Source organism: Amphiura filiformis, chromosome 12, assembly GCF_039555335.1.
Source record: "Amphiura filiformis chromosome 12, Afil_fr2py, whole genome shotgun sequence".
Classification (NCBI taxonomy): domain Eukaryota; kingdom Metazoa; phylum Echinodermata; class Ophiuroidea; order Amphilepidida; family Amphiuridae; genus Amphiura; species Amphiura filiformis.
This window is the reverse complement of record NC_092639.1, coordinates 57,109,563-57,136,097: the sequence shown is the minus strand read 5'-3', so window position 1 is coordinate 57,136,097 and position 26,535 is coordinate 57,109,563. Positions and strand designations below refer to the sequence as shown.

Sequence of the window (26,535 nt, the reverse complement as noted above, 5' to 3'; positions counted from 1 at the left end):
GCCTGGTTAAGAGATAAGAAACTGGAAATTCTTATCCCATGCCCTGATACAAAGGCAATCACCATTATCAGTAAAGTGCTTGTTGCTGTCTTCCCTGAATGAGTTCAAACCAAAGCGATTAAACCATGACTCAAGGATTGCCCTGTGTGAAATGCTATGGTAAATCCGCTATTGGTTTGTTGCTCATGGAGGCCAGATAATATACCTATATATGAACGATAATTGGCGTCTTGAAGCTTGAGCATTACTAAGGTTTTAAGTACACAGAGTTTGTGCTTGTTTCAGCACAACACGTTACACGCAAAAAACACAAACAACAGTACACATAGCAAAATAATGCTGAGGTACATTGCCTCCATGAGTGACGCACAAACATGGAGGAGTGTCACAGGTGGTCTCTGATTCAGCATGATTGTAACTATTTATATTTCCTCATAATAATTATCATATCATGAGCAAATTAACTATTTGACCTTGTTTCATCTTTCCCTCACCACAGATTCCAAGGCTTCAAGGAGGTGCGCTTAGTACCGCAGAGACACGATATCGCTTTTGTAGAGTTTGAGAATGAAGGACAGGCTGGCGTTGCCAAAGATGCACTCCAAGGATTCAAGATCACACCAAGCAATGCTATGAAAATATCATTTGCTAAGAAATAGACCAACAAGAAGGTGGATCAACTATGTGATGTAATGTGGACTGGACATACCAGCTTGAAAAGGTGGTAATTTTTGTACCTTTTTCAAAGAGATTAGGCCAAAGAGTCCAGACTTAAAATGACCTGGTGCATAACTCTATGGTACATCTGCCATATTGTATTGTTACAATTGGGGCCAAAACAGAGAACTTAGAGCATTTATTGGCAAAAGACTAGCGAACATTAATTGGAATGGAGCACATGTAGAAAATAATCCAGAGGTACTCTGTTTTCCTCCATGAGCAATATATGCAAGATGGCAGAGTTGTGACCCTTTTTTTAACCGTCTCTTGTTTTGTATAATATTTTTGGAGAATCCAATAACATTGTAAATACAATATATTTGCATTCTGCCGATGACCTATGCTTTTGTATTTCTCCATTAATTTATTTGTATTTACTGCCCATGAGATTTGCATAGAGAGAACCTAGAGGAGTTTTGTCCATGTCCCAATGCACATCAGGACTGAATGAATCAAGTCCAGCCTGGAAGTGTCTGGTACATGGCTGTTAAGTGGTAAACCTGAATCATCAGTGAATTTCCATACATCCTTCTGAGTTCTGGTTGTTTTCAGTTTGTGTATTTAAGTCCCGTTTGCAAAGAAATCTTTTTCACTTCAAAAGTCATGTCGGTAAAAATTATGCAAATTTGTGAAGTATCCCTTACAAAGGTGCTTCTGGAAATCAGTGCGATTCAGACACAGGTTGGTAAGTTAAGTGAGTTGATCTAACAGTAGTTTGATGAAGGTAAGAGTGGATTATTAAGATCAATCTGGAAAAGTAAGTTTCACTAGCATACACAGCAACCCCCCCCCTCATGTACATGTGGACTAAGCACACAGAGATATTCCTTGACCTCCCATAGACAAGTGTCACATAGGCTTGTCAGTGCCTCACCAGATTTTTCCTCGGGTGTCTGAGCGCATTGCACTGAGCGCTCTCGCACTCTTTGCTTTTCAGTTTGTGCATCGGCTGAACAACCAGTGGCCACTGATGGCGCTGTATTATACTTAAAAGACCATAATGGTTTTTGTTTGGTTGACATCGTTTTGTGTAGGTATAGGGTGACAGGTAAAGCTATTTTGCAATGTTTAATTACGGATGTGGATGCCCTATAGTGTGTCTCGTCTCAAGTTTAGAGTAACACCATGCTGGATGTCGCAGTAGCAGTTTCGAATTACACGCGTAGAAGAGCAGTATGTCCATACGCTGGCGACACGACTCCATAAATGCACTGACGGTACTCACAACTTGATATAAGACACAGTATATGCAGGTGTGAACATGCAAGTCTAAATTCACACATCCATATGAAGACAACCTGTGACTTCATCCTCACAGTGCATCCACATCTGGCCCTTAAGCTGTTTACTCAATGGTGTCTGAGTGCATTGCACTGAGCGCTCTCGCACTCTTTGCCTTTCAGTTTGTGCATCGGCTGAACAACCAGTGGCCACTGATGGCGCTGTAGAGTATACTTATAAGACCATTATGGTTTTTGTTTGGATGGCATCATTTTGTGTAGGTATAGGGTGAGACAGGTAAACAAAGTTATTTTACAATGTTTAGTTCAGGACGTGGATGCACTATAGTGTGTCTCGTCTCAAGTTGAGAGTAACGCCATGTTGTATGATGCAGTGTTGGTTTCGAATTGCAGGATGTGTACACACGGGTAAAAGAGTGGTTTGGCCATGCGCTAGTGACGCGATCACATAAATGCACTGACGGTACTCACAACTTGAGACAAGACACAGTATATAATAACATGCTAACAATAATATATGCAGGTGTGAGCATGCAAGTTTAAATTCACAGAACCATATGAAGATAATAACCTGTGATTTCATCCTCACAGTGCGTCCACATCTGGCCCTTAGGCCCTTAACTGAATAGGGTCGGAGCGCATTGCACTGAGCGCTCTCGCACTCTTTGCCTTTCAGTTTGTGCATCGGCTGGACAACCAGTGGCCACTGATGGCACTCTAGAGTATACTTATGACCATTATGGATTTTGCGTGGATGGCATCATTTTGTGTAGGTAAACAAAGTTAATTTACAATGTTTTGTTAAGGATGTGGATGCACTGTAGTGTGTCTCATCTCAAGTTGAGAGTAATGCCATGTTGCATGATGCACTGTCAGTTTCTAATCATTTGGGTGCATACACACGTAGAAGAGTGGTTTGTCAGTACGCTGGTGACGTAACTGCATAAATGCAATGATGTTACTCTCAACTTGAGCTAAGACAAAGTATGCAGATTAATACAGGTGTGAGTATGCAAGTCTCAAGTCACGGAAGTTCTATATGACTTCATCCTCACAGTGCAACCACATCTGGCCCGTAGGACCTTAACTAAATAGTGCAAATGTTGTTAAAAGTGTGTGATGAATCCAGATTAAGGTTGGTGTAGAATTGTACACTCATGGTAAGTGACAATAATTTGCATGCCGTCTTGGATATTTCCTGATATAGTTGATGGTGTAGTAAACTTAATTTATTTTTATCCATCTTTTATCTTCCATACATGCAAACTGTTCAGATTTTATCTAATTTGTCCAGATTTTTAGTGTTAAAACTCCACAAATCTGTACAATCTGATTTTTCAAATTGTCCAAAGAACAAATTTAGGTAAAAAATAAAATAGCCCAAGGCTTGAAATTTTGTAATATTTGAATAATACAATCAATTTTTGATGTTAAAATCCGCTTTCTTGTGTCTTTTCCAAATCAATAACCAGGATCTTATCCCAGGGGATGCAAAGTGTGCATAATGCACCCCAGGTTTATGCCTAAAACATGCAAAATCACCCTCATTTGGCGCTATTCTTGCTGCTGCACACTCCAGTGTCTAAGATTTCTGGGGTACGCCCCTGTGGATATATCTATATTGTTGGGACTGGAGGTATGATCTCCAAAATTGTTAGTCCTGTGTCCAAAAAGATTGAGCAATATCTAAAGACAATACTGAGACATTTGCATAAATAAACTGTAATCTCTTATATTAGTTTGTCCAACTTGAAATTCTGGATATTTACATAAAATAGATTGCATCAAGATTACTGTATGACTGATTAGATGCAAAGATACATCCGGATATTGGTCTTCATAACTACCTGTCCTTATTTCAGGTTGGATGAACTAACAGAATTTTAGGTATCGTAAGTTGAAAAGAACAGATGTAAATAATGTTAGTGTAGTGCTTAAATCATTATTACTTTACTACACATGTTAGATTGTCTTGGTCGAGTTGACAACACACAAGGGGAAAAGCCTTGTAAAACCAGTGTACGCATGTGCAGTTCCCCTTCGTTAGAGCTGGTTGCTATGCGCGCCCTTGTGCAGATGCAACAGTTTTCCCGGATGTCCAACCGAGTGAATGCTTTATCAATACCAATTGTGTTCAACCCAATTGGATGGGGAGGACTCATACTCAGGCATTTTTGTGTAGCTTATAAAAGAGGGGATATCCAGAGGGAAAATAGTGCACTTCTGCGAGCAAACATCAATTCCAAGTGTTGCTTGTGCTTTATGAGTTACATGTGCAAATCTGCAAGCTTTAAAATGCCATTTATCGGTCAGTTTTGGGCCATTGCCAAGAAATGCCAATGTTCGGCTTCTTATCCCTGTAAGTATGTGTCTTGGCTATATTATGGTCATATGAATGAAACCTTTGTTACCGATTTCCCATAGCATGAGATGGGGGAGGATGTACAAGGTTGAAGTTCTCCCATCAAATTCGTCGGGTAACCCCAAGAAATTTAAACGAGAACAAATCGCTGGGTGAGTGTAATATAGTCATATCAACCATTTAAACCATTTTGCACTTATTTATTGTTTTTAAACTTTGTAATTATTTTACTCAAATTGTAATTGCTGTCAGACCTATTAAAATGTGTGCTGCCTTTATTTTCATAATCAATAAAACAATCAAGTTCACCAAACAAAATGGCGCATACGACTATATTGCACTATTCTGTTGAAATATTTGTTGCATCCATAGTATGTTCCAGCATATTGTATTGTCATTAACATCTGCTTGTCTACAGTGACATGTACATTCCTATGCTTATTGGACTTAAGATTTGGAAGATATGACCTTATTCTCCTACAGGAGGTGTAGATTTCAAATGGAGTTGCCCATTCAGTTAACCCCATTTCATATCTACACTCCCTGTATGGGGAGATTAAGGTCATGTCTTCCACAGGGGGTGAATGGATTTCAACTGGAATAGCCCAATTTAGCTTCCAACTGGAATGCACATGAATTTTTTGATATCATGTAATATTAAGTTTCAAAAATATGTATACTACACATGGTCAATAAACCTAGCCTTTGCAATTGAATCCCTGATGATGTTTCATCGATGCGTACATCTTTACTTGCCACATTGAATCTAGTTGAATTGTACTGTGAAGCTGTGTGCATTGATAGTAATTCATCAGGGATTCAGTTGCAAAGGCTTTTGGGTGTTTTTTTTTTTTTGAAACAGTGAATTTTATTTTTTAATTTGTTTGAAATGCTTTTGATATCATGTGATATTAAGTTGGAAAAGCTATGTATACTACACATGGTCAGTTTGAAGTACTTTTGAATTAAGTGTAAGTATAATAATTGTGACACAATCTGGTCCATGGGGGCCAAAGGCGGCAAATTTGAAATGGAGATAAAGGCAAAAATATGGAGTAAAAAACAATCAAATACATAAGAAAATAGACATCACCAAGTATACCCGACCTTATGTGTTTAACTGTTTTTAGTATATGATAGCCTAATGAGGGAATAAATTCAATCTATTCAACCAGATTAACGTACCTTGGAGCAACCAACGTTGCGGCCAGTACCACTGACCTAATGTTTGTAGGTAATAACTATAGCAACTCAATTACAAAATACCTCCTTTGGCCTCCATGGACCAGATTGTGTCATATAAAATTAGGTTGAAAAATATGTATACTACACAATGGTCAATTGTATTTTAATTTGTTTACAATGCTTTTGATATCATGTAATATTAAGTCGCAAAAGCTATGTATACTACACATGGTCAATTGTATTGTACTTTGAATTTGATTTTAATACTTTTGATATTAAGTTGCAAAAGCTATGTATACTACAGATGGTCAATTGTATTGTATTTTGAATTTGATTTTAATACTTTTGATATTAAGTTGCAAAAGCTATGTATACTACAGATGGTCAATTGTATTGTATTTTGAATTTGATTTCAATGCTTTTGATATCATGTGATATTAAGTTGCAAAAGCTATGTATACTACAGATGGTCAATTGTATTGTATTTTGAATTTGATTTTAATACTTTTGATATTAAGTTGCAAAAGCTATGTATACTACACATGGTCAATTGTATTGTATTTTGAATTTGATTTTAATGCTTTTGATATCATGTGATATTAAGTTGCAAAAGCTATGTATACTACAGATGGTCAATTGTATTGTATTTTGAATTTGATTTTAATACTTTTGATATTAAGTTGCAAAAGCTATGTATACTACACATGGTTAAGGTTAAAGGTTAGAAGCACATTGTAAGTATTTGGTTTATCAATGTAATATTTTGTATGAAGAAATAAAGGTCTTGAGCCTTCAAAAACATCACTCAGTCTTCTGACTTTTTCCTATTGTGTTTTCACAGGTGACATGAACTTTAATATAGAGGGTATGCAATACTACGTCACTCATAACAGAGTCATCCTAATTTAAATAAAATTCTGTCCTCCATAAGGTACCACGGGAAAATACGCATGATAGTACAATAAAACGTGTGATAGGTATTAATGGTTGTGGAATCGATCTAGAGACCTGTCCCTCTGTCATCTTAAGCTATCTTAGAACTGTCCTCCAGCATGGCTGCCATTTCAATTGTTATACCGTTCCGGTTGGTTTATTGCATACACTCTATTCCCAGGTAAAAACAGTATGTCTGCACCCTGCTACGATAATTGCCTTTCACTTTAATTTGTCTCATAATTTGTTTTTGGTGAATAAATATGTTTAAATGTATAATGAACCATATTTTGTTCTCAAAATTACAAAAAATTACTTGGGTAATTATTGTAGCAGGCTGATGTGTCAAAACATAAGGCATACTTTATTCCCAACTTTGGCAGGGGGGCACCTAATATATGTACTTTATGTAGCTGGGATAAAAAGCAGCCCATCATTTGAAAAGTTTGACCTTTCGTATTGAAGATATATATTTGTTCCCAACTTTTTCGGGGAAAAATGTATATCTTCAATACGAAAGGTCAAAATTTTCAAATGGTGGATGGCTTTTCCTCCCAGCTACATACACTCAGTAAATATTAGATTTACAAAGTTTACTTCGATATTAAAAATATAAAAAATATTAAATTTTAATAATTTGCCACAAAATTTGTATTATATCGCCAATTTAGAAGTCTAATGTGCTCTTAAGTCCCACAAAAAAATGCTGTGCAAACGTTGCTATACGATTCCTTAACAGAATGTGAATACAAATTTGATATTAATTTTTGCAGAGCGAATGAATCTGCCATAATTTGTTTTGATAAAACATGTAGCCAAACTTTTGAGGAAAGTGGAGGATGTGGCGGTGGATCACGAAATGCTCCTTTCATAAAGGCTGAAGGTAACATTTTTGAAATGAGTATAAACCAAAAATAAGTGATCTGGTATATTCTCAAAAGCTCCCAAATTTATCCAAAACAGAGAAATTATCCTCTGTTTTGCGAAGTCATATAGAACAGGACTACACAGTAAACATTCATCATTTACAAAGTGACCTATTTTTTGAAAACAAAAAAAGGGCAAGTCATACAACATGGTGCGATCACATGATCCAGGCCTGGTTCCTTTTTGAAACCAACACTCCCTAGCCGAAATGAGACCCTCATTTCCAGGGTGCAGTTCGTTGACCTCCATTTAAAAAACAGCTCAAAATTTGACCTCAAGTTGTGGAGTATGAGGTTTTGTATCCAGTACATGCAAAGGTCATTCAATGAAATGTAAAGAATTAGTAAAGAATTGCGTCATAATTGGAGGGCATGTTTGAGATATATCTGTGCAGTGTGTCTAGTAGTTTGGTTACTTTAAAAATACACTTCCGTGTGGTGACCCTGGGTTTCCGGTTGTTTTGTCAAACCGAGACAATATTCAGCTCATAGGAAGAGTAGGCATATACCAAGATATTTTTAGCATCGTTCAAATGCACGTTCAAATGAAAGTCCCGTTCAAATGAAAGCCCATACAAGTTTAAAAAGGTCGCCAGTTAATAATAAATGATAATAATAGATTTGGGGCTGGTGCACGATGCCAACCTACATGTACAAGCCTCTGCGCACACTGCATAATTTTTTTCCATCGTGACGCGTGCCCCAAGGTACACCTTAAAAAAACACCATAAAACATTCAGAGACGCAGCTCAACAGACACAGTCCCATGGTAGGTCTATACCTATAGTACATACAACCATCGCAACCAGGATCAGCTCCCCGCGTAACACGTACGGGTATAAACCGAGACAATAGAGACTTTGCGAAATGAAGTTTGAAAATTTACTTAAACTGGAACGGCAACTTCAGAAATATCGATTGGATTTCTTGCTCAAATTTACTCCAACGCGAACGTATGGTTGGTTACTGCAACAACAGCGTCTTGTCGCTTAAACTCGGGACATGTGTATCATGTGCGTTCAAAAGAAGGGCATGTGTAAGAGCTTGTAACCGACTACATCCAAATGTCTCTCTTTTGTTTAGTCAAGTCACTTTAAGACAAAAGGCTCTACCTTAAGAGCTTCGTTTGAGTAAACATGAATGAACTCGCGATACCACTCAACATGGATTATGTCGGGACCCAGCGTTAATCTCCTTATCATATTATTTTGAAACTAGCTATCAATTAATATTCTTACGATAGTTATAGGCCTATATATAATATTATTTAATAAAGGCTCGTCAGCTTTGTCAATTTCATATTCCAATTTACTACGCAAAGCCTAATGAAATACATATTCTTTATTTCTTTCCCCTCCTTCTGAATCTCTCTCCTCCTTCTGAATCTCCTCTCCCCTTCCCCTCCTGTTTCCCCTTCCCTACCTTCTCCTTATTTTCCCCTCCTTCCCCCCTCTATCTGTACTAGCTCTCTCAAACTTGACCCTCCTATAATTAACGAGTTTCTTTTTGTGCCTGGTGTATATAGCGCAGCGTAGGCTAGCTGCACTCACTCGTGGAGGCAGTCTAAAAGCAGATGACCTCATGGCGTATACATGCTCACTCACATACAGAGAGGTCAGTTACCAGGCTATTGTCAGTAGCCTTAGTCGGATGTCCCTCGGCTCATTATGCGTCTCAAAACTATTAAACAGGTCGGAACAAAATGGTCATGCGTGGCTGTGGATTCAACCTACCATGGCGATTTCTGCCATGAAGATATCGGGGCGATGACACTGTGCAGTGTAGCATACTTCTAGAAGAGTGTATCAGGTGCATTATAATTATCTTCAAATAGAACATGATTGTCATATGTTGCGCCTGCCTGGTAAGAGAGGGGGTAGCACCATAAAAACACCATAAAACATTCAGAGACGCAGCTCAACAGACACAGTCCCCTGGTAGGCCTATACCTACATACAACCATTTCGCGTAACGTACGGGTATAAACCGAGACAATGGAGAGTTTGAGACATGCGGCTCAGAAGCACAAACTTCAACGTCTAGAGGATTAGCTATTCAAAACCACTATGCCATGAAAGCCTCTTAGAAGTCGAAGTGACCGTGAAAATCTACAGTGAGTAGTAAATTATGAACGGAAATACATAAATTTAAGAACAATAGTTTCCAAATTACCTGTTATGTATTATCTAGTTAAAAGACCAATTATTGGAAATCTAATTTACTTGAGGTAGAAAAAAACACCTTTGAAAATAAATGTTTGAATTAGAATATTTTGTCAAGGTTGGTATATACTTATGTGTGTGATCATGACGTAAAAAAAATCAGTTTGCGAAATCACGTCACTGTGAAAACTTCAACGTCAAGGGGATTAAGTTCCCGTATAAATGGCTTATTTGCACTAGAGCGAACAGTGCACACCGACATCGCCTGGTTAATAATTAGGCCCTACATTGTACAGCAGAGACACTAAAATGAATACACGGAATCGATACACGTATGGACGGTGAATGTGCTATGCACGATTTGATATTCAGACGATAAATCTTCGAATACCGGGATAGAAAATGATGAATATCTCCCGGTTTTTTTTATTCTAAAGAAGCCATATTTTTTTCCTTGCACTTGAACATATGTGTTGAAAGGATATGATAGTCGTTAGCTTGCGTATTGAGAAAGAAGCGTGCGTATTGAGCTCAAAAAATGACAAAAATTCTGATTTTATATGTGCCGAACTATATAGCGCAGTATAGGCTAGCTGCACTCACTCGTGGAGGCAGTCTAAAAGCAGATCACCTCATGGCGTATACATGCTCACTCATATACAGAGAGGTCAGTTACCAGGCTATTGTCAGTAGCCTTTGTCGCATGTCCCTCGGCTCATTATGCGTCTCAAAACTATTAAACAGGTCGGAACAAAATGGCCATGCGTGGCTGTGGATTCAACCTACCATGGCGATTTCTGCCATGAAGATATCGGGGCGATGGCACTGTGCAGTGTAGCATACTTCTAGAAGAGTGTATCAGGTGCATTATAATTATCTTTAAATAGAACATGTCATATGTTGCGCCTGCCTGGTAAGAGAGGGGGTAGGAGGAGAGGGAGAACATTAGGATTGGACAGGGAGGTGCGGTGGAGGTAGCCAAGGGAGGCTCCCCATGGGACATCTTGTCCTCCTTCTTGACCATGTTGACCCTCCCCCTGTTGGATGGTGGCGGCGGTGACATCTTGCGCTGTAAGCCTCTTTTGCCCATTTGTCAATAATGTTCCCCTTGAAAGGAAAACACTGACAACGCCACTTTGGAGGGGGAAAAACTGGAGGGGAAGGAGAGAGAAATTGAGATGGAAGGAAAAGAAGAATTGGTGTTTCATTACGCTTTGAGCAGTAAAATGGACATATGAAATTGACAAGGTTAACTTTGAAAATTGGGCCTTCTTTTAAATAATATAGGCCTCTAACTATCGTAAGAATATTAAATGAAATGTAGGCTATAGCTAGTCTCAAAATAATGTGATAAGTAGATTAGCGCTGGGTCCCGACATAATCCTTGTTTCATTCATATTTATTCAAACGAAGTGCCTAATGGGAGTATTTTGTCTTGAAGTGTGACCAATTAAAGTTAAACGTTCGCGTTGAAGTAAATTTGAGCAAGAAATCATCGATATTTCTGAAGTTGCCGTTGCAGTTGAAGAAAACTTCATTTCGCAAACTCTCTAATTTTAAAAGGCAGCTAGTTTCCTTGTCCAGTGCAATTTCAGGTTAGCGCAATAAGAGAAGTAATTCATTGGTAGAACACCAGCGCAGTCTAGTCACCTTCGGAGCCTTATTTCACCCGTATACAGACGAGCACTCCATTATAATGCCTCTTTGAAGGTGTCTTGGGAAGTATTTCTCCCGGGGTATTTCTTGAACTGCATATCTTCTTGTCTTGGGTAGGCATCAATCAATTCTCTGAGGTCTTTGGACTTGGACTTAGGACCAGACTCTGGTGGGTTAAACCGGTTTTAAGGGCGCCCAACCGTCCAGATAGATTTAATTAAATCATCATCAGAGATTGGGCACTCTATTCTACTTTCAGGCTAGAAACAGCTGGTATGAGGGTGACATCCCGCTATCTCTAAGGTCCGCTATCTCTAAGGTTCGCTATCTCTAAGGTTCGCTATCACTAACGTGTAAAGTCTATGGAGATCAGAATCCCGCTATCTCTAATAGAGAAAAAGGTTCGCTATACCTAAAAAAAGGTCCTCTACTTCTAAGGTTCGATATCACTAATTTAGAATAAGGTTCGCTAGTTCTAAGGTTCGATATCACTTATTTTAAATAAGGTTCGCTATCACTAATTTAAAATAAGGTTCGCTATCACTAATTTTGAATAAGGTCCGCTATCACTAATTTATTGAAGGTTCGCTAAAGTCCGCTATCACTAATTGCAATAAAGGTCCGCTATACCTAAGGTTCGCTATCACTAATTTTGTTTAAGGTTCGCTATCCCTAATTTATCAAGGTTCGCTATCTCTAAGGTTCGCTATCACTAATTTCGATTAAGGTTCGCTATACCTAAGGTTCGTTATCACTAATCTGAAATTAGAGATAGCGAACCTTATTTACAATTAGAGATAGCGAACCTTATTTAAAATTAGAGATAGCGAATCTTATTTTAAATTAGTGATAGCGAACCTTAGAGATAGCGAACCTTAGAGATAGCGGACCTTATTTAAAAATAGATATAGCGAACCTTATAGGGATACCGGGATTGTTAAAATTAGAGATAGCGGACCTTATTTTAAATTAGTGATAGCGAACCTTAGAGATAGCGAACCTTCAATAAATTAGTGATAGCGGACATTTTTAAAATTAGAGATAGCGAACCTTATTTAAAATTAGTGATATCGAACCTTAGAAATACCGAACCTTTTTCAAAATTAGTGATACCTTAGGTATAGCGGACCTTTTTCGTAATTAGTGATAACGAACCTTAGAGATAGCGAACCTTAGAGATAGCGAACCTTAGAGATAGCGAACCTTAAAGATAGCGAACCGTAACCGGTATGAGTGGCGTAAACCAGCGTGCTAAGTCAATGCCCCATTATTACCCAGCAGACCCTTAAGCTAGAGTCAGCTGAGCAGAGCTCTGCTGGAACTGGGATGTGCAATGTCATTACGGACAATGACTGGTCACAAGAACCTAGTCTTACTGGTCACAGGAACCTAGTCTTACTATCAGTTGGAGAATATTTTCAAGTTTTTGAAATTCTACCAGTCCAAATATGCCCGCTCCTGATCCTTTGATGCAACTTGTGTTTGCACTTGGACCTCTTTTTGTAATTGTCCAAATTGCAGGCAACCTGCATTTTCCCCTTCCAATTTATTTTTCCTTTCCCTTCTTTTTGGATTTGGTGGCGCTCCAGCCATTCACTGGACTTTTTAAAACATTTTGTTCCTTTTATGATATTGTGTAATTTTTGATGTAACTTATGTGCAATATTACATTTTTGTAATTCTGTGCCAGTGATAAAGTGTAATAAATAAATAAATAAAAAATGAACTGGGGACCGCGCACTTAAGTCTAGTGCCCTATCAGCTGTGCTAATTTGACTGCCTATTAGACATGTTAGAGTGTGGATGTGTACGTGTTTGCCGGCACACGCGGAAGTTAAAATAACACTTTACATTCCAACCGTGGACATCACTGTAGCGAGGACCATCCTCGTTTTGCTGAGATGTGCAATTGACTGTAAACAGCCTAAAATGGATTTGAATGTGCGTCATTTTATAGGTTAATCCGGGAGGTTAATAAATGCGTTGGAAGTGAAATTGTACAAAATATTGCACGCGTCCCCAATAATGCATGCGAGCCCAAATGGCAGACGCATCAACGTACACTTGTTGCCCGAGAAAATGTACAAAATAATGCACTTGTACCGAGATGTTGATTGCACTCAGGCGGCGGATGACATGATCGAGCCGGCAACTCGTGAAACCGCCCGGCCGTATGGCATTTTCATATAGGGCCCTATTAGCTAATAATGTTTCGCGTCGTCACACCAAAACTTTATCGCCTAAGTACACTGATGATATAGGCATATAATGCCTGCACGGTCATGACGGTGAAGCGGCCATAATCTCCGCCACTTCCGGATTTTTTTGTTTTATCATTTCATTTTTGGTTTGTCACAATAGTTTCTAAAACTATTATTTTGTACACCAACATTACAAGCACGCACACACGCGTCCATGTATTTGTAAGATACCAATTCAGTCTTGGCCTACAGTGTGTGAAAATGATTCGTCAAACAAGTAGTTCACATATAATTTGTATTCAAGTATGAACACACGTACGTCATTTTAAATACAAAATATAGCATTTCTAGACCAGCTAGAAAGTAGTAAGTCCAGTTCGATATAGCGTCCGATTCATAATTCAACATGTATACATTATGTACATTTGCATTAATATTATTAACTAATTATTATTATAAAACATGATTGTGGATGTTGTTTGGAGTAATCAAGTAGTAGTTTCAAATTAACATGTAAATTAAAATTCTGGACTCGCCATCAAAGACTTCGGTTACGTTACGACTGAGGACTGATGAGATTTACCAATAGCGTGAACGTAATGTTGAACGGGGCAATTCTGAGTAGGTAGGCTACTCTACAAAAATTATCAAAAATAAGGGCACCACTATCATGACTATAAAACAAGACCGATAAGTTTTAAGTTGAATAAAGAGTTTAACTTCGACACAACACTATTTTTCGCACACCTTAAATGTTTTTACTTGTTCGACCCCAAGTTCGACTAGCGTCTTCAGCAAATGGGATATTCTTCACTGATGACGTCACGTGATTGACAGTATGACGTCATAGGAACGTCATACTTAGTGAAAACGTTCCAGGTGAGCGAAAAATAGTGTAGTGTCGAATTTAAACTCTTAGACTAACTCTTCATTCATTGTTTATACCACTACGTATTAATATGCACTCGTATGAGTTTTAAGCTATTTCTGAAACCTGATTACGGGAACTCCCTGGTGGGAGTAGAACTAGCCCCGTTCCACAAACCGCGACGCCTCTCGAATAGCGACCGAAGGGAGCACCGAGCGTACCCTACAGTTGGAAAATCATCATACAGGTATCAGAGTACAGCACAGAAGCCAGTGCTAGGTGGGAGTTTGTTCCATTCCCGTGGCCAGAGACAGTAAAACTGCCAGCAGATATAAACAGGTGTGGTTCACAAAGGAGTATCTCATCAGAAGACGACCGTAACATATATGCAGAAAGAAGGCTTAGAAGTTCACTAAGATATTAAGGAGCAAGATCCAAAGAAGTTTAAAGACACAGAGGAGCCGGTTGAACAGAATATTGAATCGGAAGCCAATGGAGTTGGGTAAGAAAGTTGGGGATACTGATTGAATGAGGAGCTGAGAAAACCACACGAGCAGCACGGGTTTGGAGTTTCTGAAACCTGTTTCTTTTACCTTCAATGACAGATACTGTACATTATGGCATTTCCATAGTCAAGCCCGGAACATACATGTATGAGGGAACAAACTGCATATAGTATCCGGGGCAAGTACCTATGAATTTAACAGACTAAGACACGTGGACATGGTAACACTGGAAATAGGGATCAGTACATCTCTTTGGTTTGGTTTGGTTTTTCCACTTGGAATCCATACACAACCTATAGAAGACATGACCTTAATCTCCCACACAGGGAGTGTGAATTTCAAATGGAGCTACTCATCATAACTTAATTTTGAAATTTACACTCCCTGTGTGAGATTAAGGTCGTGTATGGAATTCAACTGGAATAGCACAATCTCTTTGCTTACGACGCGACGCATACACGAAGTTCTCATAGTTGCATAGTATTCAATTTTATACGCGGATGGACAAGGCGCCTGTGTAGCAGCATATAAGGCCAGTATTACAGTCCAACATTTTTCCGTTGCGGTTCTCCGCTGCGACCTACGGTTATCGGCTGCGATTGTCTTTGCCACTTAAATGATTAAACGAGCGGGCAGAGAAGATATCTTACACTTCCCACAATGCATTTCTTCCATTTCAATCTTCTGTACTGATTTGCTGTCTGGTGCAACATGGGTTGATAGTGACAAAAAGTACCTCAATGAACAGATCTGGCAAAATATGTTTATTTCTCGACTGTCAAGTGTCCCACCCATGTTTAGCCAGTCTACTCTCAACATGAAAACAAAGCGAACCTGTACAGAGTAATAAGAGTGTCTTTGATGTAATGAGGTGATACATCATGGGAAGGGTAAGATATCTTCTATGGGGAAACGTTGCTACATTTTTTGTCACTCTGGACGACGTGTGACAAATTAGCTGATGCGTCTGTCTGGCGCAACGAAAAAACGCCGTGCAAAGAAGTTAGACTATAATTATAATGCTGGCCGCGTCGTTGTTGGCGAGTCCAGGAATTTCTTCGACTCATTGCATTCAGTACTTATTCTTTATCATAGTTTTAATCACATCGACATCCTACATGTTAAATGACACGCGGACAAGTAATTCTCACTATCGACCGGATTATATTCCGACGTTGTGTGTCTTTACCGATGCGACAAACGTAACGTCCATCTGTTACGACAACTAAAATGCAGCGGGGAACTCAAATTCGCAACAAAGAACGTAACGTAATGTCTGTCGCAATAGAAAGCACTTACACAAAAATGGACACACTGGCCCTAGTCTTAATTCTGGCCAGCATCTTTAAGACATTGGGCAGAGCTACAAAATGTATCAGAAATTAACTTTCAAAACGCACACGAAACGACGAAGCATAAACTGTGCCTTATTTCTTGTCGAAAATTGGCTTAAACAAATAACACATTGGATACCATCATAAATATTGTATTTAGAGTCTCAAATAACTTAAGGAATAACATAACCGCCTACCATGCCTACTGTTCTTCAATTTGTCCACTTATTGAGCTAATTGTTCTTTCATAGGAATGATAGTCTGAACATGGTTCTGTCTGTCCCTCATTTTCCGGGTTTTCATAATGAGTAGACCTGTTCATAGTGTCGACATTTTCACTTATATCATTAATATGGTTAGATAATCTGCTCAGTGACGCTGTCGGCGTATGTGCGTCAGCCAATTCTTCGTACGTCATTGTAGATATCGGACGAAGTGTTGATGTCGGATGAAGTGTTGATGTCGGATTTCCCGCGTCATCCATGTCTTCGTACGTACCTCTCGATACGGTAGATAGCCGCCAGCTGTCGGGATCATTTGCCGACGACACATCTTCATATCCTAACTTATATCCAGGCGTATCATATCCAAAAAAGCCACCGGTATTAGCATTGTCCTGAAAGGTATCACGCATATTCAAATTCAGTTGTGTGTAGTTAGATGTTCGACCATCTATGGTTATTCCCATGTATCCGTCTTCAGGCATGACCTGATGTCTCACGACAGGTTTGCTTGACGTTTTTGATGACATTTGCGAAATTTTAGACATCTGGAGATAGTTGAAGATCACTGATACAATCAATAGCAAAACTAGAATGACCGCTGTCGGCACCATTGCTCTATCTGCCAATGAGAATGTACTTTTCTGGCATACGGGCATATCTGGTGTCGCGGAAATAGTGGGTACGTCGGCAGCTTCTTTTGCGCTATTACCTTGTCGACCATCAGTATACATGCGCGGATTACTTTCAGTCGCGACGTCACTGGCGGAATCGGTTTCATCTAATAAAACTGAAATTGGTCCTAGGGAGCATGTGTCATCTAATAAGGGGAATGCCGAGCTATGAAGATGACATTCAAATGTGGCGCCGTGGTGTTCTTTACCAATTATCACAGTAATTTCATTCCGTAAAAAGCTCTCTCCGACAACAATTGAACCGCTGATGAAGTCGTCTCGTTCTTTGTCAGAACGATACCAAGAGATCATCGGAAGCGGAGAAGCCACATCAGAAGAACACACCATTGTCAGTCTGGTACCTTGTTGGATGTCAGTAAGATCTTGCAAGATAGAGTTCTGGACCAAGCACTGTGGAAAATGCGCTGCAGGGGGATAGAACACTGTAATGACCGAAGATGATTGTGCAGTTTGACCAGTTCTAACATCCCAAGCAACACATGTGTAAGGACCAGAATCTTCGCGATTGGTGTCAGAGATACGCAGGATTGAGGTGTCTTCAGCATCCATAGTGACGTGATGTTTAGTTGGATTCGCCACCACACCATCACGTGGTGAAATGACTTTGTCTTCGTGGCGCCATGCGAAATCAATGGAACTACCAGAAGAAATATGCTGAGCTTGACATTGTATTGTAATGGAGTCACCTTCGTGGATGGAAGCTTCACGGGGTGTCGCATCTATTGTTAAACAATGCACTGAAGATAGCATTGACAATACATACAAATAAACACTCGTGTGGATGATTATAGTTCTGAGGCAAATTGATGGAGTCGCCATTTTCTGTTATGTGGTGTTTATACCAGATATACGTCGCTAGTCCAGTTGTAACAATCTACAATCCACAATGGTATAATGTTTTAAGTATAAACAATCATAGTCAGTAAAACTTTGCTAATGATACAGTAATCCAAACTTGTCTGTATTTATTGAAATAGTCTGACAATTGCCGCCCCCGTCGGAATAAAAAGTATATGCTCCAATTCTATAGAGCCAACTGGTAAACATCCACAGCACCATATAGAAGGCATACGTTACAACACAGTAGATGATATCACCAAACACAAGCCAAACAAAGCTTACAGTATACTGATATCTAGACAATTACACACGTTTCCTTCCTGTAACTTGGTAATCGAAGGCAATGGTTCCTACACAGAGCATACACTGTAAAAAATATGTACTGTAATTTGACGGAAATTTCAGACATTCAGCAAAGTTTGCCGGAACTCCTCTGTGAACAAGGTGAATATCTTCTTCTGTAAACCTAAACGTAAGAATAATTTAGTCTATACTACATGTATATATACGGGAAAGAAAAGGATGGTAATCCGGTCAACAATTATCCCCACACCATTCTCATCTTTTCTAAATCAATGGAGCCGGGGTTATTTCAGAAGCCCCATCCCTCTTTCCCATTCGATCTGGCTCCCAAAGGCCATTATTTTTCAATTTCCTCACTGATTTCATTATTACTTGTTAATTATATTTTCATTTGACGCCATTCAGAACTACATTTGACGGAAATTTCAGACATTCAGCAAAGTTTGCCGGAACTCCTCCGAGAACATGGTGAATATCTTCTTCTGTAAACCTAAACGCAAGAATAATTTAGTCTATTCTACATGTATATATACGGGAAAGTAAAGGTTTACAGAAGAAGATATTCACCATGTTCTCGGAGGAGTTCCGGCAAACTTTGCTGAATGTCTGAAATTTCCGTCAAATGCACAAAGACAATGAAAAAATCATGATACAGAAGGGAGTGCGCCAGGGAGACACTATTTCACCAAAACTCTTTACAGCCACCCTAGAAGGAATTTTCAAAACACTTGACTGAAGCCAAAAACGAATCAACATTAACGGAGAACACATGAGTCACCTACGCTTTGCAGATAACATTGTCACTATATCAAGCAACCTCAAAGAACTTGAAACAATGCTACAAGAATTGACCGAGAATTGAACAAGAATAGAACAAGAATTGACCAAGAATAGAACAAGAATTGAACAAGAATGTACAAGAATTGAACAAGAATGTACAAGAATTGAACGAGGCAAGCAGGGCAACCGGACTCAAAATGAATATGAAGAAAACAAAGGTTATGACAGGAACAGAAACAATCCCAAAGATGCAAGTGCAAGTAAAATGGGTTGAAATTGAGCAGGTCGAGGTATACCTTGGACAACGCTTCTCTCTTCGAGACAAAAATTCGAAGGAGAATTAAAGCCGGGTGGCAAGCCTTTGGAAGATACAGCACCGTCATGAAAGGCAATCTTCATATATGCCGTAAGAGAAAGGTCTACAACCAATGCATCCTCCCAGCTATTTCATATGGAGCAGAATCATGGACACTAACCTCTGGCAGCAGCCAACACAACATGGAAAGAAGCGTTTTAATCATCACCTACAAGGACAGAAAAACCAACAAATGGATCAGGGAGCAAACCCAAGTTCAAGACATCTTGGAAACCATTAAAAGTAGAAAATGGACCTGGGCCGGCCATATCAGTCGAAGACAAGACAATCGTTGGAGCTCAACACTCACACATTGGACACCTTATGGAAAGAAACGAAATAGAGGACGCCAACGGAAGCGATGGAGGGACGAGTTGCAATATTACTGGGGAGAAGTGAACTGGTATCAACAAGCACAAAACAGAGACAGAGACACGTGGAGACATCATGCTGAGGCCTTGATAATGGCTGAAAAAGTAAAGTAAGTAAGAACTACCAATTCAACATTCTAAGCTTCTGTGCTTTGAAAGACACCATTTTGTTTAACGTCATGTTCTCATCTCACCTAGTGATCCCTAGTTTAGCTTCATACATGTATCCACATAATTAATAGTGCCTTCCCCGGGCAATGGAGATTTCGGAATCAATGGAGTAAACATAATAAATAGAGTTGAAAAATAAACCTCTGCTAAAACTATCTTAAGGGGAAGCTGCACCAGGATTGTTGTGAAATAGGGGTATTTTAGTCTTTTTATGTTTTTTCTAAATTAAAAATCTATAGAATTTGGGCCTTTATTTGCTTTTTATTTGATTCAAATCGGACATTTGGTTCAGAAGTTGCAAGTAATCAAAGGGAACAACGTGACGCGAAAAAGTCGCGAATTGAATTCTGTCCTATACTAATACACGTAATGTATTTCTTATGTATTGTATTGTTTTCAAGGGGCGATATTTAAGGAATTTCCAGCTAAAAATTAGTTTCTGAATAATGTAATATGTTTATTGTCTATAAAGAGTGCTAATAATTAGTATAAATGTTATTGTTGTCAGAAACATGATTTTATAATATTTGATATGCATAATTGCTGCCTAATTAACATATTAAGTGTTTCTAGACTTAAAATGCCATTTTCTGCCAGATGTCGTTTAGCGTCATTTTTTACCTTGCGCCTCACTTTTCTTGGTAATGGTATATTTGTTTGAGCTTATTTTTGGCAAGTATGTTGGAAATACCTGTATCTAAATATTTATAGAAGGAAATTTTAAAAACATCTGGTAACCATGGAAACGGCCGTTTTTGAAAATTTTCCGCCAAAATGCGCAAATTTACCAATTTTAATGCACCGTAGCGTAACCCTACAACCTTTTTTTGAAAATTCCCTCTATAAATTTTTTAATTACACCTAAATTTGTCAAATAAAACAAATTTCAGAAAAAATACCAAAGAACGACTGAGAAAAATGGCGGCAAGCGACATCATGTGAAAATCAACATGGCCGCCGTTACCATGGCAACCGTTATAACGACGATTATTTTTTTGGCTGGAATCGCTAAGTTTGATCAGCACACACATTCCCACCAATTTACAAGTGTACAGGTCAAATACTTTAGAAAATCACTTTTTTCAGTGCAGCTTCCCCTTAAAAGTGTGTTCACTCACTTCACACAATTTTGACTCTTGTATCAAAAGAGATTGGAATAACGGAATATAGATGGGAAGTGGTGTCAGGGTCACCAACCAAGGTGGCTCATGGAGATAACACGTGATGAAACTGGAACCGCTCCTTGAAGTTTTATGTCGCCGGAAATGTCGGTAAAATTTGAGCTAAAATCTTTACAGTGTATCCGTCACAAAGTAGACTATACGCCTACAACACGTGACCCATCCTGCACTGCATATATAGCTATACATTATGGTAATCACAAGTCCCCTTGATGGTTTTAGTATTAGCCTATTTCTGACGTTACATGTGTTGGGCTATTCCAGTTGAAATCCATGCACACCCTGTAAAAGACATGACCTTAATCTCCCACACAGGGGTGTAGATTTTAAATGTATAGACACCCATTCAGGTTACCCCATTTGAAACTTGCACTCCCTGTGTGGAAGTTTAAGGTGATGTTTTCCATACGGGTGCATGAATTTCAACTGGAATTGCCCATTGCCCTTCGTGTTAGATAAAGAACCCGGAATAAACATGATAAAAACAGTCATCGCGTTTTATTTTGTTTTACCAATGACACTCGTGAGCCAAAATAATGGAATTTCCACTTGCAAAGTTCAATAATCTTCATAACAAACATAGCTCAGAATTTGACCTCATATCAAAGAGTGCGAGTTTTTGTAGCCAACTCATTCGAAGGTCATTATAATTGTGTACAGGAATATTAGATTGAAGAACTGTGCACTGAAAGACGAGCATGTTTAGTTCCTAGTGCGAGCAACAATATGAGTCAAAATTAGTGACAAATGGGAAACATTGGCAGATAATTAATACGTTACAAAGGCAATCAGAGCTAAGCATCAATGCCATTCATTCATTTATTTAATTCAAAACCCCAAATTGTAGATAGTATTAACATTTTATTTTAACTATCAACTTTTTTAAGTCAAGGCATATTCATGATATAAGGTAACACTGACAGGTTGGCGCAAAGATAGCTATTAACCTACCGCTTGAAGCTCTGCATGATGCAGTCATGTCTACAGTAGAATTCATCTCGACCTTTGCAGGACTTAACCCCATTAAAAGCTATTAAACCAAGATAACACTCATTGAAACAGCTCAACTGATTAAATCGGATCTTCTCTGGTTGTGCACAAGTGTCTGTTTTCATGTGCGATATCGCAATAAAGCTGGTATTCATAGCTTCAGTTGGGTAACCGATTATAAAGGAAACGAAAGGAAACAATGGTATGTGTGGCATTGTTCACGAAATGAGACAATGGCGTGCTTTTTGTAAACCAGCATTCTTTAAAATGAGCAACATAATGATTGTTGACTTAACACGGTTTGGAAATAATTTCTTCATATTTTTTTTTTTTTCTTTCGTTTACATATCCTTCCTAAAACACAAAAGTGCGACCCTCTCCAAACATCTAAATTAGCTAAAAATTTAAGACATGTTACAAAACTATATTTTCTAGAACCTATTTAGAATAGTTAAAATGTAGCTTGTACCGTTTTTTGTGGCATCCTTCAGAAGTGAGCGGTCCGATACCAATATTTTCGGTCAAATCTCCATTCAATTAACACGGGGAGTTGGCTAGCTATGCCTTGCCCTCACTCATATTTTACAAAAGTGCGACTATTTCTGAACATCTAACGTAGCTGTAATTTTAGGTCATGTTAGAGAAATATATTTGTTAGAAGTTTGGAGAATAGCTAAAATATTTGCTGGTTATTTTTCACACAGTGATGTTAACTAGGCAAGTGCCCATTCTTCCAACGTACATCATTTGTAGAGGTCACGCGTCAATAGTGAGAGCACTGTGTATTGTGTATAGGAAAACGGACAGTAACTGCAGTATGGCAAATCCTGATTTGAATCTACATGTGCTGGTAGGGCGTATACCAGATACCTACAGAGAAGAGTTCTGTCTACAGAGTGGGAGCAAAGGTCTTCTGTGAGAGACCAAGTGAGACCTTCGAATTTAGGCAAGGTCGTTCAACCTGGCGCGGGTCAGCAGCTGTATGAAGCTCCGGAAGAAAAGCAGATGTTGATGTTGATATGTAAAGTTGAATATACTATCTGAATGTTCATGTTGCCATAATTATAAAAATTATTTGGCTTGTGCATTATTTGCACTGGGCATTGAACATTGAACATTGCCAAATTCTGAGGTTGATAACTTTTTTTGAACAAAACAACAGAAACTACAGCATGTCCCGAGAAGAATGGTGCAACCAAATACAACTGACTTGTACTATTTTTTTAAGTTTTAGATTGGCGCAATTGTTATTAACACCACGTACGGTATCATGCGCGTATTTTTTTTTTGGGGGGCTTTGCGGGCGCCAGCCCCCGGGGTCAAAGTAGGGGCGGCAAAAACGAAGGGCGGCGGAAGAAGAAGGGCGGCAAAAATAGGGGCGGCAAAAACGAAGGGGGCGGCAAAACGAATTAGCAATGAAAAAAGGGCGCAAAAAATTGAAAAAGCTTTAAAAAATTTGAAAAAATGGTTGCTTTTAGGGCGCTAGTGCCTAAAATCCTTTTTTTTTTCTTTTTTTTTCTCTTCACTTTTTCAAACGACCGAGAAAAAAATTGGGTCAACCTTTTCGGGCTGTAAAGGAAGGGGCGGCAAAATTGTTTCTTCTTCAGCCCCCCGGGGTTGGGGCGGCCACGGTACGCCACTGGGTATACATGGTATAGCTAAAATATTTTAACTCTCCCTTAATTACCATTTGTTATATAGAATATGGTGGTGGGTGGCAAATTGCCACAGGAGTATAGTTATGCACTTAGTGCATATATACATGTATAGTCTGTTCACATAGAAGCACAAAGTAAATAGACCTCGGAAACTGCAGGTATGAGAATAATTATTTCAGTGCAATGCTTCTTTGGCGCGCAACTGCTGCGCGATTTGTGCACCACGCTCTTTACGCGTCGCGTCGCGCTCGCGTGTGACGCAAAGCATCGACCCCCGATGCCACAGATTTGGTTTGTACTTCTAAGTGGACAGACTGTAGTTGTGGTTTCCTTGCTTGCTTGCTTGAAACACTCCTATACTAGGGAATACTAGGGATGAACCCAACTTGCCGCTGGCTAGCCGAAAGGTGAAAAGAGAAGCAGATTGAGTAAGTCTCCTCCTGCCAGTACATAGCCTCTCCTATATCAAGACTCCTACAGAACCTCATCGAACAGCCAGTGAACAAATTCAGGGAGTCCTGAGACCTGAGCAACAACTTGGCGCTTTTGGTTGGAGACAGAGGCAGCAAGTGCAGAGGGCGGATGAAGAAGGAATCTTTCTTTCATTCTCAACGACCACTGGACACCTGTTGATAGGAACTGCGACCATCAACAGTATTTAGCAAATGAAAGACATTATGATGGCGAAACCTAAAAGCACCAGGGTTAAAGCCCCTGCAAATCTTCCTGCTGGTGAAGCCCTTCACATCAATTGTGGAAGTCATAACTTTGGTACCTCAAATCCAACTGGAAGGGTGGCAACTGATGGCGGAATCAGCAGGGGAGCCCAATTTCTGAAAGAAACCAATCAATATTGATACAATGAATACAAGAACATTGAAAACCCCGCACAAACAACTTGAACTATGTACATTAGCCAAGAAATACAGAATTGAAGTACTAGCTATCCAGGAGCAAAGGATAGTTCACAGTGACAACATTGAACTCCAATTTTGAAGATCACCCAGAAGGTTTCCAACTGTTAACAGCCACTCCCTACAGAAACAAGATAGGAGCATCAGTAGATTCCCAGCAAACACAAAACATTTTCGACATCAATCGCAAAAGGTTATAAAAGGTTGTCAGAAAACGTTTAAATGTCGGGTTATATAAAGGGTACATTAAGAGTATAAAACGTTTTCCTAATATTAAATAACATTTGTTGGTAATTTACTGCACAGCAAACACAAATGTTTTACAGAAAACATTTAAATGTCGGGTTATATAAAGGGTATAAAAACGTTTTAATAACATTCCAAAAACATTTGTGAAAACTTGGTACAAATCATTCTAAACAGAATGTTATTTTGGGGTTGAAAACATATTTTGCAAAAAATGTTTGCCCAAAATAGTTTAAATAACGTTTTTATAATGTTTTCACGACCTTTATTTAACCCGACATTTAAATGTTATTAAAACGTTTTGTAAAAAACATTTTAAGAATATTTCTGTGTTTGCTAGGTGCAAATATTTTAACATAATGTTATTTAAGTGTTGACAGATTATTTGGCCAAAAATGTTTGGAATATAGTGTACTATGACATTTCGAAAACATTTTAAAATATTGTTGTAGTGTGTTTTCATACAAAACGTTTTAAAACGATTTCATGACCTTTATATAACCCGACATTTTAATGTTATTAAAACGTTTTTACCTAAACCAAAACCCAAAATATAAGCTAATATAACTTACTTAAAACGTTTTAAAAACGTTTTTGTGTTTGCTGGGTTAAGTGGGCATTCTAAGTTCATCTGCTAAGCATTGCTAAGAGTGCAATCCGTGTTATCCGTCAGATTCATAACATCAAGAATTTTACAAGTTACACTGGGTGGAAATCCAAAGACTACCATAATTACTACCTACTCACAAACGAATGTCTCTGATGAAGAAGAGGTTGAAGAACACTACAAACAGCTGAATGCAGCTACAAAATCTGTACATAATCTGCTCATAATGTATTAATAATTGCAGGAGATTTTAATGCAAGAATTGGACTTGGTGATGCAAAATTTGCATACCACCAAAGCACAAATAGAAACGGAGACTCCCTGCTTGAATTTGCACAGGAGAACAACCTTATCATTACCATTACCACATTTCACAAATGAAAACATCCGACTCAATCTAAGAGCCAACAACAAACAACAAATCACCTTCAAAGAGAGTGAAATATGATTGGGCCAAACTAGCAACAGACCCTGATCTTAGGACAAGTATACTCTGGAGATTAAAAACAGATATTCTGTTTTATCTGATGATAATTGTGCAGATCAAACACAAAATATCATTACCTGATTCAGGCCAACAAGGAGGCTGCTGAAAAAGTAATGCCTAAACTGCCAAAGATGCAAAGGAAAGCACTTTGCTTTGACTCAAGACTAGAAATAGCTAGACAACACCTTACAGAAGTCAACAAGAGACATGTCAAAGAGAATACCAAAGATACTCATTTAGAATTTGAGCAGAGCAAGGATGAACTAGACCAGGTATATGAAAGAGCATAGAGTTCATAGAGAACAAGTTGAAGGAATATGAAGAGGCCAACCTGAACCAGAGACATAATATTAGCATGGCGTGTGTTAGTGGCAGGAAAAAGGCAATGAGTGGAAGACTAAAGGATGAGAACAAATCAAGTACTACTAAACCGATAGAAACCTAACCAGTGGTCCATCTTGAGCCTCATGTCAGTACTTAAAGAACAGCGATCTCAGCTTAACAGCCAACTGCAGGGGAATCAGCCTAAGCTCAATAGTTGCCAAAACATTCCATGGATGCTCTTAAACAGGATCAGACCACACCTTGATGATAAGCTCAGACAGAATCAAGGTGGCTTTAG

At 38.8% G+C, this 26,535-nt stretch overlaps 1 protein-coding gene across 2 annotated transcripts in view; it reads left to right on the top strand.

Moving 5' to 3' along the window:
- LOC140166462 (U2 small nuclear ribonucleoprotein B''-like) overlaps positions 1-6,312 on the top strand; it is a 39,259-nt gene extending 32,947 nt beyond the window's left edge. Inside the window, exons 7-8 of one of the 2 annotated variants that reach the window (XR_011860864.1) lie at positions 500-1,973; positions 2,485-6,312. Coding sequence is in view for 1 of the 2 variants with exons in the window: in XM_072189941.1 (XP_072046042.1) it covers positions 500-659 (160 nt within the window). In the remaining variant the exon portion in view is untranslated. Of the gene's footprint in view, positions 1-499 lie in introns of both variants that reach the window. The other variant, XM_072189941.1, reaches the window with a different exon arrangement.
- The last annotated feature ends 20,223 nt before the right edge of the window (positions 6,313-26,535 follow it).